Raw genomic sequence first — 17,970 nt, forward strand, 5'->3', positions numbered from 1 at the left:
TGTAGGGACCCAGGGAGGTTTCCATCTCATTCTTTAAATGTTGCCAGACATCTTCTTCCAAGAGCTGGGAGTGGGGGTAGGCCAGCCTGTGGGTCACAGAGAACCCCAGCCCTCCAGTGACATAAGCACGTTACATGGGGGGCTAGTGACCAGGGGGTGCTAAAAGCCTTCCTTGTTTTCACGGTCTTCATGGCTCCAGCTGAGTCGGTGATTCAGTGATTGACTGACCTAAATCAAAGACACCCTCCCTTGGCTGCTCTGCTCCAGCTCTGCTGAAACTAGCTCCATAACATCAGTGGTAAAGGCTCTCCATTCATCGGGTCCCCCTTTTGTGGCAGCACTGGATAAACCCAGATTACAAATAACAGTTCATCTTTCTTGAGCATTTACCATGTGCCAGAAATGTGCTTTATGTGAAATAACTTTAATCCCCCTAATAACTCAATGGGATAAAGTGCTATTACCATATCACAGATGATGAAGCCAAGGCACAGATGATGATACTAACTTGCACAGGCTGGTAAACTGAAATCTGACACCAGGCATGCCAGTCCCAGAGGTTACACACTTAACCTCACACAAAACCGCCTCAGGCCAGAAGTCGGTAGCCCACATGGTTTAACTGTTTAGAAAATAACAAGAAAATCCTTATCCCTCCAGCCCTCACAGAATTGCCCCTCAAATAAGCTAGTAATGGGCTTCACTAAAATAATTCCTTGGCAATGACAAAGCAAACCTCCTAGGAGGATGAGGGGATCTAATACATGGAGGCTGCTACAGAGTGACAGGCTCCAATTAGCCATAGGCCCTTTCTGGAATATGCATGGAAATGCATCAGTTCCTTCCCAAATCCCCTGAAGCTTTCAGTAAGTGGGAGCTGGTGTGGGGCGAAGATAAGAATAAGCTCAAAGTTGGGGATGTGGATAAAAACAGGAGGCCCAAGTCAACAGCAGAGCACATTCCAATTCTGAGAATACCCCACCTTGGCTACTTTCTAGCTCTATAATCAACCACTGCAAGTTCCCACTTCTTCAACTGCAAAATAGAAATAGAAATAGCTGCATTATAATCTTCTTGTGTAAATTAAATAAGGCAATGCTTACAAAGCACTTAACACTGTGCCCAACGCACAATATGGACATTAAAATGGCAGCTTTTGTTATAATTATTTCTACTGCACAAGGAAGGAAGTCCCGATCAAGACACTGAGAAGCCAGTGGGCAAGGTGGACCGCTGAGCAAGTAAGAGCAAAGAGACTTGGAGGAGAGAGACTACCTTCATCAACTTTGCAATTGTTCTGAGGCCTATTTATGTATTCATTCAGTCATTTGTCTGCCATTTTCAACCCAAACCTGATATATGTGGACATTGTGTCAGATGATGTCATGGATTGAATCAAGTTGAATCAAGTCACCCTCCCTCAAAATGTGCTGAAGTTCTAACCTCCTATGAATATGAACTTGTTTGGAAAAAGTTCTTTGCAGATGTAATTAAGTTAAGACGAAGTCATACTAGATTCAGGTGGGCTCTAATCCAGTATGACTGGTGTGGTTCTAAGAAGAAGAAAGACAGACACACACATGGGGGAGAAGGCCATGTGAAGGTGAAGGCAGAGATTGCAGCAATGTGTTGACAAGCTAAGAAATATTGAGCATAGCTGACAACAGTTAGAAGCTAGGAAAGGAGGGAGAGACAAATTCCCCCTAAGAACCTCCAGAAGGAACCAACTCTGCTGACACCTGGGTTTCAGACTTCTGGCCTTCAGAACTGTGAGAGAATAAATTACTGCTGTTTTAAGCCAGACAATTTGTGGTCCTTTCTTACAGCAGCCCTAGAAAATAAACATAGGTGATAAAACCACAAAGATCCATTTAAAAACCAAAGTTCCTGTTCTGAAGTCTTTGCAATTCATTTTACCCCCCAAAAGGGGCATAGTGTGTTAGACAAGAGTTTCTCCCCTAGTCCACCAGTGAGGACTCCAGGCATAAGGATATCTTACATGAGTAGGCGGTGCGGAACGAGGATTGTCCCAGCCACAAGTCATATCAGGTCCCTGCCACCCACAGGGCATAGCACTGATGACTGTGAAAATGAGGATGGCAGGGTGGTGGTAGAGGCTGGGAAAGAAAGCCCAGAAAATGGAAGGTGGGACTGATGTCTTGTTTTCAATTTCTTCCAAATCCACCAAACCTCATTTCTCCTCTTAATTTCCCCATTCTTTCTCTTCATATTTTAAGTTTCTAGTCTAGTCCCTAAGGTGCCTTCATAGCCTCATAAACTGGAAAAAGCACCAGTTGTGGTGGCTAGAAGAGTTTGAATCCCAGTTCCATCACTTACTACTTGTGGGATCTTGGGCAAGTAACACTGTCTATGCTTTGGCTTCTTGGGCACCAAATGGAGATAATATGTAACCCGGAGTGTTATGAACGTATGTCTGACATACATTGTATAATGCATGTGTGCCTATATGTAATGTATGATGGCATCCATTGAACAAGGTGTTGTATGCCGAGGTGTTTTAAAGGTCACGTGGAAAGGACCACGATCTCATTATACACAGAGTTTATGTTCCTAGATTATATGTACAGAAACTCTGGTTTTCAACATTTTATAACAGGGCCTACTAAAAAATTAGCACAAAAAATAAAAACAATAAATCAGATGCTATGTTTAAAGGATCAAAGCCAATGTCTAAATGCCAATGTCTAAATAGCATTGACCTAGAAGTAAACATGGTCTCAACATCAGCACCGAAGATCTCTGTGATACCAGGCAAGATTTTCCATGTCTTGGCTTAAATGATTTGAGTTTCCATCCAGTTTTAAGACTAAGACTTTATGAAAATGTGCACATCAAGCTGTTTGCTCTTACAAAATTACACTTTTAAAAGAGCTCTTTACTCATGGGTCACCCATTACAAATCTGGGGAAAGCTGTGATGCTTGAGGGAATTCTGATAACAAGTGAAGTGGAAAAGCCATTTGATGTGTGAAATATCCAATGGGCTGGATAACACAGGAAAGGCAAGTCTTCTTAAACAATCCTTTCCTACTTATTCATACAAGAAGGCTAATGTCAGACTATCAGAGACACAGAGGTTGGAATACCTTGAAAAAAAAAAAAGCTAGTAATGAGGGTGAGACAGCCCTAATACAGTCCAAAATCCCAAAGGCAACCAGACAGTTTTTATCTCCTTTTGGAATAATGTAAACAAAGGTGATTTCATAGAAGAGATTGAGCTCCACTTCCAGAAGAACTTCCTACTGACATACATAAGAAGTTTGGGGAAATTACCTTCTCTAGAGCTTTTCAGTGAGAAACCAAGCAGCCCATTACATATCCTGGGTTAAGTAAGTGTGCTTAGCAGCCGCAGCTTGAACAAAGTGACCTTTTGGAGATCCCCATTTGCCTGTGTTCTGTCTATGCCTCCACTAAGTCTGTTCACAATGGTACAATAATGCCTGCATTTCACACAACATGATCCAGCTTCCAGTTACCTTGGCAGTTCACATATTGTCATGCTGCCCACTTTTCCCCTGCTGGCACAGTAGACTCCAAGGTGTAAGTACTGTTTTTATAGATTTTTGCACGTTCCACACTGGTATGTGATAATCACTTCACATTGCAGTTAGCAAAGAAGAGGAAATGAAACCCACTCCTGAATTGGAGATGAGAGTGTTGTATTTCACCCTCCTTGACAGCCAAAAGCCAATTTAGGACTCTCTGAAAAGCCAAATTTCTCGGGGTGGGGGAGGGTGGGGGTAGAATGTGGGTATCTTCTTAATTCTTCTGAACTCACTTAAGGATTGAAATCATTGTTTTCTGAGGGAGGAAAAATCGATGTGGATTATGGTTTATGGATCATTTCAGCTAGAGAAACAAGGAAGTGGGAGAGTTCATCTGGTTTGCACTTTTCAGCAAGACTCCTACAAGCTAGCAGGATAATAATCATAAACACTTAGTGAGCACTCACCATATTCTAAACCCTTTGCATGAATTAATTCACTTAATCATCACAACAATTTTAAGAGGCCCAGAGAGGTTAAGCTATATTCAACCTAACAACACGTCTACTGAGTTCCAAGCTGGATTTTAATCTGAGCAGTCTGGCTCTAGAGCTGATATGGTGAGTTAGCTCCCACACTCTTTGGAAGGAGACATGGATGCAGACCATCCTCAAAGAAGTGGACCTGTGTCTTGCCTACTCCTGTCTTCTTCCTCCTCAATTCTCTGACCTTTATATTATAGGACCACACACATCAGCTGGATGGAACTTCCTGAGGAGTGGGATCCATTAGCCACAGCCACATACTCCATGTCAGAAGTCAGCTCAATGCTCCCCTTAACTCATAGAGCAGTACTCTCTACTACCCTAACCCCATTGTTCCATTGTAGGATTTTTCTAAACCCATAATTATTCCCTCTCCCTGGGTCAGTAAGTCAATAGAACATTAAAAAAACAAAACAAAAAAAACAGTCTCCAAAACGACTCCTTTGCTAAAACTCTTTTCTTACTCCTGAGGGCTTTCCTCTGAGGTGCTAAAACCACAATCAGGAGTCATCACCATAAATAATGCATCAGGCTCTCACCAAGAATCAGTAAAGCAAGCAGCAGCTCAGAAAAGTCCATTATCTCCCACCATGGTTCGTAATTGGGCATTGTGATTAATCCATTTATCTGCTATTCAGATGAACACCCCATAGTAAGAGTCAGTAATTACAGAATACTGAATAGGTACATGAATAACCAAAATGTACCCGTTCTTTGAGTTGCTGCAGCAACTTGATTCCCAGAATCTTTACTCATTTTGAGTTTTAAAGGTCCATAAGAGCAGAAGGGAGGGAGATAGGAAGCCCAATTTTCAGAAAGTCATGAGTAAAATCCAGAAGGCTCATAAGCTTGCTTGTGCATAATCACATGAATCAATTCAGTCAACATTTATTATTCACTGTGTGTCAGGCACAGTGTTAGGAACAAGGTATGCCAAAAAGGAAAAAAAAAATTCATTATCTAACTGAAGAAATAGACATATAAAAAGCCAATAGGAAAAATGAGAAATTTATTAAGAACACAGAAGAAGGAAAATGAGTACTCACTCCCCATGAGGGTGGAGGATAAGTGCAGATCTGGGAAGGGTGCCCAGAAGAAATGACCTTTGGGTTGAGTGTTGCAAGTTGAGGAAGACTTTTTTCCCCAAGAAGAAGGAGAAAGAGCAGCCCAGCAGAGGGACCAGTATGCACAAAACAATTCAGGCAGGAAGTGGTCTGTACAGTGAATTGCAGTGGGCAGGTACCAAAGGACTTTGTATACTATGCTAGCAAAACGGGGCTTTATTTTGTATCCTGTTTGCAGTACGGCAACATGGTAAGTTTTTAAAGAGATATGTGATCGTGAGCAGATTTGTGCTTCTGAAACCCCATTGAGCAGTGATAACGAGGCGGGATTAGAGAAGAGGACCAGCAGTTGAGAGGCTACTGCTGTGGAAAGGGCAAAAGCGAAGATGACCTGCCTCGGGCACTGATAGTGAGCTGAATAGGACAGTAGGATGGAATAGTCAAACTAGAGGCTTTGCAGATCTTTCAGAAGGCCGGATCAGAAAGTTTCTGATGATATGCAGGGAGCAGAGGTGATGATGCCTTTAGCTGAGGAAGAGAAGTATATCAAGGAGCCCGATAAAGCGTAAATAGAACTAACATTGCTTCATGTATATCATGTGCCAGGGGCTGTCACAGTATTTTCTTATATCCTATGCTTACTCTGTACCATAAGGGGAACCAGCCCAAATGAACACATACGGGGACTGAAGTCAAAGTAGTTAAAGAGCACACTCAGAGCCACCCAGGACATACTGTGCCCACCAAGCCTGTGCGCTGATGTTTCCACTGCCCCAACTCTGCACTTCACTTATTGAGGAAGGCTTTGCTCACAATATAAGCAACTTTATTCTTCACTTTCTCCTTCTGTCTGACAATGAGAATGTCTTTCCCTATCTTTATCTTGTAAAGAAAAAGAAAGAGAGAAACACCTTCTTGCCTACCCTCAACATGGCATCTCTCCCTCCAAAAGTATCTCTGCCCTCCTGACTCCTCACACACTCCTACTCACACATAACATTATTTTAAAAGTAGCAAATGTAGGGAAAGGGGCAATGAGTCAAAAGTGGTGGCAGTCTGGTTCCAGGGCTGTCCTAGCCCATCAGGTGACTTTCAGAAATTGCTTGACCTCTCGACTCTAGTGTCATCACTTATAAAATGGGATATGGAATGAATAGTAACCTTTGCTTACCTCACAAGATTATAGTAAGAGGAAATGAGATAAAGTGCTTGCAAATGACACCAACAAAAGTAAAAGGTGCTATAGAATTATCTGGATTATTGCGCACTGTGGTCCATCAGACTGTGATCTCCTCTATGGGCTGAGGTCTGGTTGCCCTTATCTTTCAATCTGGAGTACCTAATTATTCCTGGTACAGAGTCAGGGTCTGATAAAGATGTTGAATCAGCAACAAGGACCACTACCACCATTGACACACATACACACACGCAAACACACAGGTGTCCTTTCCTCTCTCTCCCACCATAATGCAGGCAAACCCATAATACCTCCACTTTTGGAAGTACTGCTCTAATCCTGGTGTATTCCCAAAACAGTCAGTTCCTGGAGGAAAACCAAGTGATTGTCACGCGCCTGGATGCCTCCACTGGGCACGTTTGACCAAGTGTGAATCCTCTCCTTCTCAAGGGAAATTGCTAAGCACTGAACCCCCAGACTCACCGCCCTCCAAGAAGCCCAGCTGGGTCTGCACCCCCCACACCTTTGTGCCAGGCATGCGACGTGGTGGTTTTTTTTTTTTTTTTTTTTTTCCTCCCAGGAGCTCCGCCGCCTCTACTGCTGTTTTCATTGATGCCTTGAGCAGAGCTGGCATGTGCGACTGCTGAGAAGGGGGAGCGTGGAGCCGCGGGGGAAGCAAGTAAAAATAGCCTGGCGCGCGTCTCTCTGCCTGCTCTGGACGCCTTTAACCCTGGCCAAGGTGGGGAGCTCAGCAGCCACTACTGCACTGTGCGGAATCTGGCCAGGGGGTCTGCACCCAGTGCCCCCGCCCCGCGGTGCGGGGGCTTAGAGACCCGTGAAAACTTTTTTTAGAAACCGAGAGGGGGGAGGGAAGAGCAGAAGAAAGCTGTTTCTTGCTTCCAGCGCTCCAGCCACCTGGCTGCAGGGACTGCTACGTGCCCACTGGTCCAACACTTTACAGAAGTGCAGCCTTGACTCTGAGCTATTTTTAGCAACCTCTTCCGCGGGTGGGCGATCAGAGGGAGGATGCAAGGGGATTAGTAAAGCTAGTTCTCTGCTGTGAAGCTGGGCGCCCTTGCGGGCTGGGGAAGAGGAAGTGTGAGGGGACCTTAGGCATGCTGGCTTTGCCCTAACTCAAGGAGACAGCATTAGCTACTGAATGCCCTACTGTTTTCAAGCCCCAGAGCGTGTTCGTTTTTCCGAAATCGACAATTGCCAGATGCATGCCGCTTCTAGTCTCTCCGATAATGGGGATTTTAAAAGCTTTGCTGCCTATGCTGTGGGGTAAGGGTTAGCTGCAGTTAAGACCTTAATGAAGAAGGGTCTCTTGTACCTTTTTGCATTCCAGCAAGACAGAGGGACAATCCCCGCGCCACACCTCCATCCCCGCCCCACGCTGCATATGGGTAACCATATGTGAAATGTACGGCAGCCCCACCAGACACCCGGCTATTAATAGAGCCCGGGAGTTTGCTCTCTTGTCTTTTTCCTGCCACCGAGTAAGGGATGATCTTCACACACATACCCCACTCCACCCCCACCTCGGCGCACCGTTTCTCCGGGAAGGTAAGGGGGCTGCCCACGCTGATCCCCTTCGTGACTACAGGTGCCTAGAGCCAACGGACTAGCCCAGTTGTAACGACAGCAGGGTCAGTACGAGGCCAGGGAACACAGCCTCCAGTCTTGAGACGTAAAACCCAGCAGGGCTCTTGGAGGCTCAGGGCCAATTCGAGAGCAGAGAAAGGGCAGCTATTGGGCTGCCGAAGGTGGGGGTCGGGGCGGGGGGGCTGGCAAGAGCGCAATTTGCGGAGCTAGAGCGACCTCCTCCAGGTCCGCTGCGGGACGCGTGGCGGCAGACCCCGCGTCGCCGCAGCCCTGGGCGCGCAACCCCCACGCGGCGCGGGCTCGGCTGCTGCAGGGGCGGCCGCTGTCCCTGGTCCTGAAGGGGGCCGCGGCTCCGGCTGCCTACCCGGGTTGAGCGCCCCCGAGGCCGCTCAAACGTTTGAGGGCTGCAGACCTCTCCCCGGCCCGGATCTGGGCGAGCGAGTCCGGTGGTGCTGCCCAAGTCCCATCATCACCGGCTCGGTTCGGGCCCCCCAAACGGCCCGGAGCTCTCCGCGGGGCTGCGGGGACCGGGAGCTGGGGACTGCTGGAGCTTCAAGGGTAAAGAGGAGGCAGCGGCTGGAGACGGTCAAGGCGCTGCAGGGAGCCGGCGTGGCCCCCGGGATCACCCACTCCAGCTTTGCACAAAGCCGGGACGGTGGAGCCCCAATGCAGCCCAGAGAAGAGGGCCGGGGAGCGCTGCTGCCCAGGGTTTGGGACTTGGGGAGAGAGAAGCGAGCAGCGGGTGACACGAGAGGGAGACGGGGTGAGCGCGACTCTTTTGCATTTTCAAGAGGGAGGGGACCTGAGGCATGCACCGTCTTTCCCCCACCACACACACACACACACACACACACACACACACACTCGGCCGGCAGAAGCAAGCGGGATGGAGCCGGGGAAAGTTTGGCACTAGGTGCTGAGCGGCGGCGGCGGCGGCGGCGGCGGCGGCGGCGCGCGGTGGTGCCGGGTGGGCTGCGGGGTGGGCTGCGGGGTGGGCTGCGGGGTGGGCTGCGGGGTCGCCCAGAGCCCCGGGCCTCTCGCCTCCTTACCTCGGTGTTCTCGGCAGCGTTCTCCGCCATTTTCCTCCTTAGGAGCAGGCAGCGGGAGGAGTGTTTCATGCCCATAAGAGCCAGCAAGGGTTTGGTGATACAGGGATAGTAGAGAAAGAGAGAGCTGGTGTAGCTTTAAACGAGAGAGAGAGAGAGAGAGAGAGAGAGAGAGACGGAGAGAGAGAGACAGAGAGACAGAGAGAGAGACAGACAGAAAGACAGGAGGGGGGGGGGGGAGAAAAACCCAACCCAGCCCCTCTGCTGGAGCGTCAGCCGATACAATCAACTACGGTTGAGTCTTTTCTGCAGTCTCCACTTTGTTTTATTTTCCTCCCTTCTCATCTGCTCCGGATTCCTTCACACAGTTTCAAGTGCTCCTCTCGCACCCGACCCCCTCCCCGCCCCTCTCCACCCGCGCTGCGGGCCGAGCCGGAGGGAGGCAGCCCCGAAGGCTCCGCGGCGGCGGCGGCGGCGGCGGCGGCGGCGGCGGCGGCGGCTCCTCTCCCGAGGCTGGCAGAGTCCGGCCGGCCGGAGGCAGCCACCAACTCCTCTCAACTTCTGCCGATCCGCTGGGCGAAGCAACACGCTTCCTGCGCGTCTCTCCTAGGGGCTGAGCCGGGTGAGTGGGGGCGGGGTAGGAGGTTCGGTAGGGCGGGCGGCGGCTGGGCGCACACCGAGGCCCCCAGCGCCCCCGGGCCCGCCGCCTCCCCGGGCTCCGGGGGTCTCGCGTGCACCCCCACTCCCGGGCGCCGTGCACCGTGCACAGCTGCAGGGCAAGGGCCGCGCGGACGCCGCAGGGCCACGCGGGCGGCTCCGAGAAAGCAGGCGCGGGGCTGGGCTCTTGCCGCTGCTTAGCCCCGGCTGTGTGTCCTCCCACCCAGGACAAGCTCTGGGCAAGATTGGGCCATAGTTACCTCGCCCCCACCGCACCCCAACCCCCTAGCTCTTCCGTCAATCCTTGCTTGGTGCCTTCCTTGGCGAATTGCCGCTTCGGGAGCGAAGGGGTGGGTGTCTGGGTGAGGGAGGGTCCTTAACTCCTTCAACTCTAGGGCTGAGCCTGCCATCATCTCTCCCTTTTCTCCCACTGACCCCGTCCAGGCGCTTGGGGCTCCAAGCCTCTGTCAGGCTGAGAGGCTGCGCCAGAGGTTCGGCCAGAGGTGGCTTGGGAAAGACTGTGGGACAAAGTCAAATACATGAACCTATAGTCCTGCTACCCCTGCCTCAGTCTTCCCGAGCGGCCCCCTGCCCACACATTTCTCTTCTCCCTCCTCACCCCTCCCCCATCGTCACCAGATTTTGAAGTCCCTTTTATGGGAGAGAGGGAGGATGTCACGTACCCATTAGGATTCTCTTGATCCTTTTTTAAGGGAGTTTGGGCGGCAGCAGGGGGTGTGAATTTTTATACAATGCATTCCTGTCTTCACTTTGAGAGCTTCTTTTTCTCTGTCTTACTGGCCATCTGTCAGGCGGGTGGGAAATAGAACAAGGGGGGGGAGGGCACTCTGTCTTTCCCTTTGCAACAGGCCACTCAGGCTGGACTTCTTCAAAGACAGCTGCACTTTCAAGCTTTCAGCCCACAAGTCAAGGACAGGGACCTAAAAGATGCTCCTGAGCACCCTGGTTCTCTTCGCTTCATCCCTGTACTTACATAGGGAGATCAGCCCTCCATGCATGACCTGTTTGTTTTTATCATCACCTTTTGACTGCCAGGAAATGTGAGCCTGGTTGTCCTCAACTAACCTCAGAGTCCATTGAAGAAATGGGCCAGAATTTAAAGATGTCTCCATCACCTGGTCCTAAGGGAAAGAGAGGATGCATTGCAATAACAGGAGGAGGGTGAGGAGAAGTGGAAGAGTGGGAGTCGGAGAGTAAAAAAACTGAAAAGACAATGGGCAACAGGCTTGAGTTAATGGGCTCCTGCATGTGTGTGTGTGTGTGTGTGTGTGTGTGTGTGTGTGTGTGTGTTGTGGAAGAGTGAATGTAAATGAAGGAATGAGCCTAACTCCTTAACCTTTTCCTCTCTCAGACCACAGACCCTGACTAGTGTTGAGGGTGAGTGAGCAGAATCTTTGGCAACACCTGGTCATCCACCTTCCAACATACTGCCAACATGCAGAAAGTTGTAGGGGGACGAATGAGATGAATCTAAAGAATAACTTTTACCCTCTTGAACGCCCTTTTCTCTAAGCATTTTTCTCAGAAACAAAAGATTATGAAACATCTCATCCACTACCAATAGAGTCTCAGTACTCATACAATCAATGAAAATCAGACAGGATCCTCACAGCTCTTTAGCCCCATCCTCTCATTTTACAAATAAAGACCCTGAGATCAGAGAAATGAAGACATTTGTCCATGATCCTTGGAGCCAGCTGAGGGAGCATCTGAGAGCAGCTCTCCAGCTTCCTGACTTTCAGTTCAACACTCTCCCCCACCATACCCCACACTGCTTCTGCCTATGCAGCAATCCATTCTGTGACTAACCAGGGAGGAGGGGAGCTGAGACAAGCTCCCACCGAAATAGGCTGCTGCCTGTGCGTGATTATGTTGCTATGAGAACCTCAGTGGGTGTGTTTCCTCCGTTCTCTGTTGAAATCTTTTGCTTGGCTTGGCTTCTCCCCAAGCACAGACACAGCTCCCCTCAGAATGGGGAGTAGAGAGGCTGAGATAGAGAGCTGCATTCTCCTGGCAAGAGCTTTCCAAAATTCCAACCCATCCAACCCAGAGCCAACCTGGGGCTGCAAGTGAGAAGCTTAGGCTACCAAAGTGGTTCCATAAATGGCTGGAGTAAGCTCTCTTGAAAGTGGATACTCCAGTCCTCTGTTGAGCCCTTTGTAGCAGAGAGTTGTTATTCCTGCTATGCTCCCAGTTTTAAATACAAATTCATAAGCAAAAGAATTGTTGTCTTAAGAGACTTAAGTTCTGGGGTGCTTTGTTACACAGCAAAAGATTACCTGAACACTCCTCTCTTACAGTGGTGAAAATTAATGATGGGTGAAAAGTACCTAGCGCATAAGTAGGCATTCCCACTACCTCACCATTCACAGGAATTCAGTCTTTCTCCTTCCCTTTTGCATATTACCATAATTTTTACAATAATAATTTCTTCATTCAACAAAGAATTTACTGGACATCTGTTATACGCCTAGCTCATTAATAAACACTGGGATTGACGATAGGCAACAAAAGGTATTGGACTAACCGTTGAGGAGCTCTGGATTTTGTCACCTTGAATGCTTTTGCAAATGTACAGAATTTTCATAGAGAAGCTTTAGGAAGGATTCTGATGGGATGCAAAAAGATACATGGGATGACAAGAGATATAAGTGGATCCATAAGAGCATCCCTAACATGTAAGTTAAATAGATAGTCTGGGATGATATGCCCTGCCAAGTAGAGGTGTCCTGAAGACACATTTCGCTTATGTCTTCAGTGCAACAAAATACATTGATTAGCACATGGAAAATGCATAGGATAATGGCTAGCTCATGATAAGACCATAAGCATTGTGTTAACATTTGCTAGGCCCTGTCCTAGGCTCTGAGTCAAACTTCATAGAGCACTTATTACATGCCAGAGACTTATCTAAACTTGATGTGTGCTTGTGCAGTTCTTTTGACAACTCTTTTGGGGGAGTAACTTTTATTATCCTTAAAACACAGATGAAAGAACAAAAACACAGAGAGTTGACCAAGTGATAGATTCAGGATTCAAATCTAGGATGCTTTATTCTATAGCATGACTTTCAAGAGGTTAATCAAATTTTGTAAATAAGACAGTGGTTCTCAAATTTGGCTGCATAGTGGAATCATCTGGGGAGCTTTAAAAATATCAATCCTTTGGTTCAACCTCCAGAGAGGATGATTTAAAATTATCTAGTTAATTCTAATGTGCAGTCATGGTTGAGGACAATTGGATAAGGATATGTGGAAAAGATGAAGGGTCTCACAGAGAAAGAAGATCCCTAAGTTACAGAAAGGACCACCTAAAACTATAGGAACCCCCACCAGTATACAAAGGTCCATCTCTAACACAGGGGTCCTTGAAACCCATAAAGTTCTTGAAAATGAAAATGTGCTGATGGTTGAACCAGCATTCAAAAGTTGGAATGAGACTCTTGGGAAGGGTTATTAATTGGAAAAGTTATCTAGCTTTGTGAGATGCCACAGAGAAGTGAATTTCCTACCACTGAAGAGTTTGGTCAGCTGTATTATTTGGCATAGCTGTTGCAGTGGAACTACAAACCCTAAAAGATTGAGCAAGGCCTTTAAGGTTCCATCCACCCCATGCAGTGACTCCAGAATTGTCTCCTTTCATTTCTGAACCCTCCAGGAGGCGAAGATTGTGTAAATGTTCAACTTAAGGAGACAGTCAACACTTCCTTTGTTGCTTCCCAAAATCCAGTGTCCTTGCCATCAGGATGCAATGTCTCTAACTTGCATACCATGGTGTCTGGGAAAGCTCAGACTCTGGCTCATTCAAAAATAAAAGATGTATAAGGTATGTCATGTGGCTTCTCCCTCCTCCCTCTAGAAGAACCTCACATGTGACCTGGGCTCACATATGGCCACAGCACACTGCAGTGAATCCATGGCTCCTTCAGAATCAGGCCACAGATGTGATCCATCACCACTTTGTGGCAGCTCACCCAGCAGTGTTCTTAGTATCTTCTGGGCCAGATGGGAGCCAAGCCAAGGCTGCAGCAGCCAGCTAGCTACCTGGCTGAGCCTCCATGCTGACCCACACCTGGGCAGTTCTCCTGCACAAAAGCCTTTGCGTCCTATTTTTCTAACCCAAAGCCCAATTATTTCTTGAACTACATCCCAAAGAATAACTTGCAAAAGTGTCACCAGTACCTGCAAAATTTGGATTTCTTTTTTTTTTTCTTTTACCATTAAAACCAGGATGTTATTTCTTTCTTGCTGTGATAATGCCTGAGTAAATCAATTCATCATTGTATTGTCCTGGATATAAAAGCATTTGGTTTGATTATTCTAACAATATTTGAGAAGCATTTTCTTAGTAGTTCTACATCAATAGCTAAATCCTTAGAATTCTGTGCCCCTAAAAAACTGAATAGTATTGTTCTAGTCTCCTAAAAGACTGCCTTTCTCTCAGGATGAGGAGAACTCAAAAGATATCTAGGCTTTCCCAATGGCCTATGATGGAACTGAAACTTCTTCAGGGAAAGGCCCTGGAAGAGGGATATAATAGTAGAACCATAAAGGTATTAAAATAGTACTTCTAAAATGCTATCACAACAGAAATTAGCTTTTTCCTCTTGGTGGATGTTATAAACTCCACTCCTCTCCTCCTTTTCCAATCTTTAACAAAGGTTCAACTTCTTCTGGAAAATCCCTCCTGAATCCTCCAAGGCTAACTAGAAATCAATTCAGTTTATCCAGTGTAATAACTCAATACACATTTGCTTCCATTAGCCCTTATATTAAGTACTAGGATCCAAGCACTGTGCTAGGCATTATGGACTAAAAAATGAAAAGATGTATCCCTACCCTGATGACATATATTCTCCCAGGAAGAGTTGGTAATGGATTCAGGCCCTTTCAAGGGTCATATGTATTGGTTCTAACAGGTTAGATAGACCTATAATCATTGGTTTATAGTCACAAAGGTCCTGCAAAAAAGTATTTATTGATATGGACAGAGAGATCCTGGAGGCTATAAAGTCTGGACCAGAAGCACAGTAGCCTCCACTCAAAAAAGGCTGGGGACACATTCTCCATCAAGATTCTAAAGTTCCTGTGTGCCCCTGAAACTAAGAAGTTTTCAGCCTTGCTTCTTCCCCATTATATACTGATACATTATATACTGATGTCACTTGAGACATGACACATTATGACCTGCCCTAGTGCAGGGCTGATCTCTGGGGTCTCAGGGATAGCCCCACCTGAAAATGCACAGTGAGTGGAGGTAGCTAATCAAAGCTGTGCTTGATTCCATCTGTTTCCTTTCTGGACTATTTAACCACCCTTCTCTCTTACCTTCCCAGAAGAAAGAACATGGGTTTTGTGGTCTTACAGACCAGTTAAACTCTCCATCTGTGTGAAAATGGCTTAATGGTGATCTCTCTCTGGTAGAAGGGCTGTGACAATAAAATGAGCCAATGTAGATGAAAACACCTAGCATAGTTCCCAGGAAATAGTGCTCAAATAAAAGTCCTTCCCAGCACTCCATCATATAAGACCATATACGTATGTGGAGGAAAAGTGTCACTGTGGGGTCAATGGACCTGTGCCCTGATCCTAGCTCCATCATTAAATAGATGAGTGGCTTTGAGAAAGTCACTTTACCTCTTGAGCCCTTTTCTTTAAAAGAAGAAGTTTGTAGGAGACAAGCCCTACATCCTCTTTCTGCCTTGCCATTTTATGCATGGTATAAACTATGATTCTAGCCACACCCAAGTCACATTGAAGACTGGTCACATGCATCACAAACCAAAATTCAACTCCGATGGTCAAAACAAAGGCTGAAGAGTAGAACAGCCTCTCCCTTCCACTTATAAAGGTGATTGAGTGGAAAGTTACATTCCTGTCAGGTCAGAGATTTATAAAGGAGACTTGTAGGTAATGCTCATGACCATGTTTACTCCAGCACTGGGCTTTCCAGAAGTCAAAAGCAGTTCCTCCTTTTTTTTTTTTTTTTTTTTTTTAAACAGTACTGCCTGATTCTAGCAGCCTCAAAGACTGTAACCAGTGACGGGCACTAAGGAGGACACTTGATGGGATGAGCACTGGGTGTTGTACTATATGTTGACAAATTGAATTTGAATAAAATATTTTTTTAAAAAGACTGTAACCAGTCATTATAAATGGCCATCACCTGATTTCTCCAACACTTGTCAGGGGATAAAGCTCAGTGGGAGAACCAATGAATTTCTTCTTTTTAGTTTTTTATTCATTTATTTGAGAGAGAAAGCAAGAGGAAGAGCACAAGCAGCAGGGAGCGGCAGAGGGAGAGGGAGAAGCAGACTCCCCCTTGAGCAGAGAGCCTGACTCCAGCCTATCCCAGGACTCTGAGATCATGATCTGAGCCAAAGGCAGACACTTAACCAACTGAGTCACCCAGGGGCCCTTACCAGTGAATTTCTTGACAACACAGGCTACCAGGTTGTAGTCAGCATAACGCCATCAAGTCTCAATGATCCATATTGATGGCCGAATAAGGCAAATCAGCAGATTATCCAGAAATTACTTCTCTTTGATTCATTTTATGTATCCAGATACAGTCAAATAGAATTTCTACCTGTCTAATGATTCTTGGCTCCAAAACATATTCAAATTAATGTTCTGTTCCACCGGACACAGTAATAGTCACAGATGATGGTCCAGAAAGCAGCCAGCTTTGTTGCTGGAGAAGCCAGCCACAGTCTGTATCTTACCAGAAAGAGTCCACTCTATGGCTAATTCACCTGTGGGAGAACAAAAATCAGTTATCATCCTAACAAACTTTCCTGAGTCAGATTATTCAAGTTATTCCACAGGAAAAACTACATTAAGATTAGGTGATATTTTAAAATCACATGGCAAGAGAAGAGTGACTTCAATTTCTTGGACCATCCAGATATGCATTTAATTCAAATGCAGTTGTGGCTTCCCAGAGGGAAGGATATCCCTCTCCTGGGATGGAAATACTATTTGCAAAGCTAAGAGTTGTCTCCTGGGGGTGTGGTTCTTCTCCTGGGGCCTCACAGAAGAGAGAAAGAGCCTAGTGACCTCAAAATAGTGACTTCCAGCCAAGTGCTCACTCTAGACCAGGCACTATGCTAAGTGAATTCTGCACACTACCCTACTGAATCCTCACACCATCCCCAGAAGTTAGCTGCATCATTGCCTCTGTTTTATAGATCAAGAAAGGACAGCTCAGAAAGGTAAAGAGCTTGCTTGCTCAAGTCACATACCTGGTAAGGGGTTGAAGCCTGTGTCTTTCTGACTCCACCAGTGGAAAGAGCACAGATCTCAAAGCTGCCCAGGCCTACTTTTCAGTCCAGATTCTTAACATTTTTTTAAAGATTTTACTTTTTTTTTTTTTTTTAAAGATTTTACCAGATTCTTAACATTTTAACTCTGTGACTTTGGGCATAATCCTTCACTTCTTGGAGTCCTACTAAATTTCCCACCTGGAAAAAAAAAAAAAAAAAAAGGTGGGCTTGGTAAAACCTACTTCAGGGTTTTTGCAAAGTGACTGACCCAGAATCAGGCTCATTGTAGACCTCAATAAATGGGTGTGATGGCATACAGCATGTGGCCGGATGTGACCGATTTAACTCAGCAAAACTGCATCTGCTGTTATGTTACTCCCCGGCACACAAAAAGTACACCTCACTCCCAGAGGCCAGAGTATCTGTCAACCTGACAATGGCTCTAGACAGGATAACTCCATCTAAATGGCACCTATCAACCGGTATTCTTGCTGCAGTTCTTTCTGTCACATCTGCTTAGTAAATGCCCTAAGTAGTATCATTCTGGGTTGCATACCATATTTGCAAGGATGGAAGATGTTGATTTTTTTTAACTTCCTGGAAAACTCTGTTTATGCAGTGGCCAAATATGCCATACAACTACATCAGAACCTAGTTAATGCATCCTGAGAAAATGTGGTATTAATCACAGGAAGGAAGGAAAGACCCAGCATTTTAGCAGGTGGATGGTGGAGGAAGAAGGGGAGAATGATATACAACTTTGCATGTATGCCCTGGCTTTTTTCCAGCCTGCAACAATGGCTTTTTCTTTGTTTCTCTCTTTCTTTATTTCTTTCTAATCTATACCTATATCTTTTCCTCCTGGCCCCTAAGCCAGATCCTAGAAAGCTCAGGTTCTGGTTTCCTGCTGGGAGGCTCTGAGCAAATCTTGTCCTCTTCCTTATGCTTCATTTTATCCCAAGTTAGTTAAGACCAGATTGGACTTGACCTTCCTTCCAGTGCTTGGATAATGGGAGTCCTTGACACAGTTCTTCTTACTGTTCTTTCCCAGACTGAGTTTGGAACAAACTCTCCAGTCCTATAGAA

At 46.4% G+C, this 17,970-nt stretch overlaps 1 protein-coding gene and 1 long non-coding RNA gene across 13 annotated transcripts in view; one reads left to right on the top strand and one right to left on the bottom strand.

Moving 5' to 3' along the window:
* PRMT8 (protein arginine methyltransferase 8) overlaps nt 1–17,970 on the bottom strand; it is a 116,557-nt gene that overhangs the window by 84,040 nt on the left and 14,547 nt on the right. Inside the window, exons 2-6 of one of the 11 annotated variants that reach the window (XM_077871425.1) lie at nt 16,864–17,082; nt 16,042–16,374; nt 14,948–15,048; nt 10,686–10,741; nt 8,946–10,404 (exon numbers count right to left, since the gene is read on the bottom strand). In XM_077871425.1, the coding sequence (XP_077727551.1) occupies nt 8,946–9,020 (75 nt within the window). In that variant the 5' untranslated portion in view covers nt 9,021–10,404; nt 10,686–10,741; nt 14,948–15,048; nt 16,042–16,374; nt 16,864–17,082. Of the gene's footprint in view, nt 1–8,260; nt 8,482–8,945; nt 15,049–16,041; nt 16,375–16,863; nt 17,083–17,970 lie in introns of those variants that run through there. The other 10 variants (XM_077871424.1, XM_077871423.1, XM_077871420.1 and 7 more) reach the window with 10 other exon arrangements.
* LOC144297403 (uncharacterized) overlaps nt 7,544–17,970 on the top strand; it is a 33,563-nt gene continuing 23,136 nt past the window's right edge. The window contains exons 1-2 of one of the 2 annotated variants that reach the window (XR_013364430.1): nt 7,544–7,857; nt 9,311–9,564. This is a non-coding gene — a long non-coding RNA (uncharacterized LOC144297403). The remainder of the gene's footprint in view (nt 7,858–9,310; nt 9,565–17,970) is intronic. The other variant, XR_013364431.1, reaches the window with a different exon arrangement.

This window comes from Canis aureus, chromosome 25, assembly GCF_053574225.1.
Source record: "Canis aureus isolate CA01 chromosome 25, VMU_Caureus_v.1.0, whole genome shotgun sequence".
NCBI classification, from domain to species: domain Eukaryota; kingdom Metazoa; phylum Chordata; class Mammalia; order Carnivora; family Canidae; genus Canis; species Canis aureus.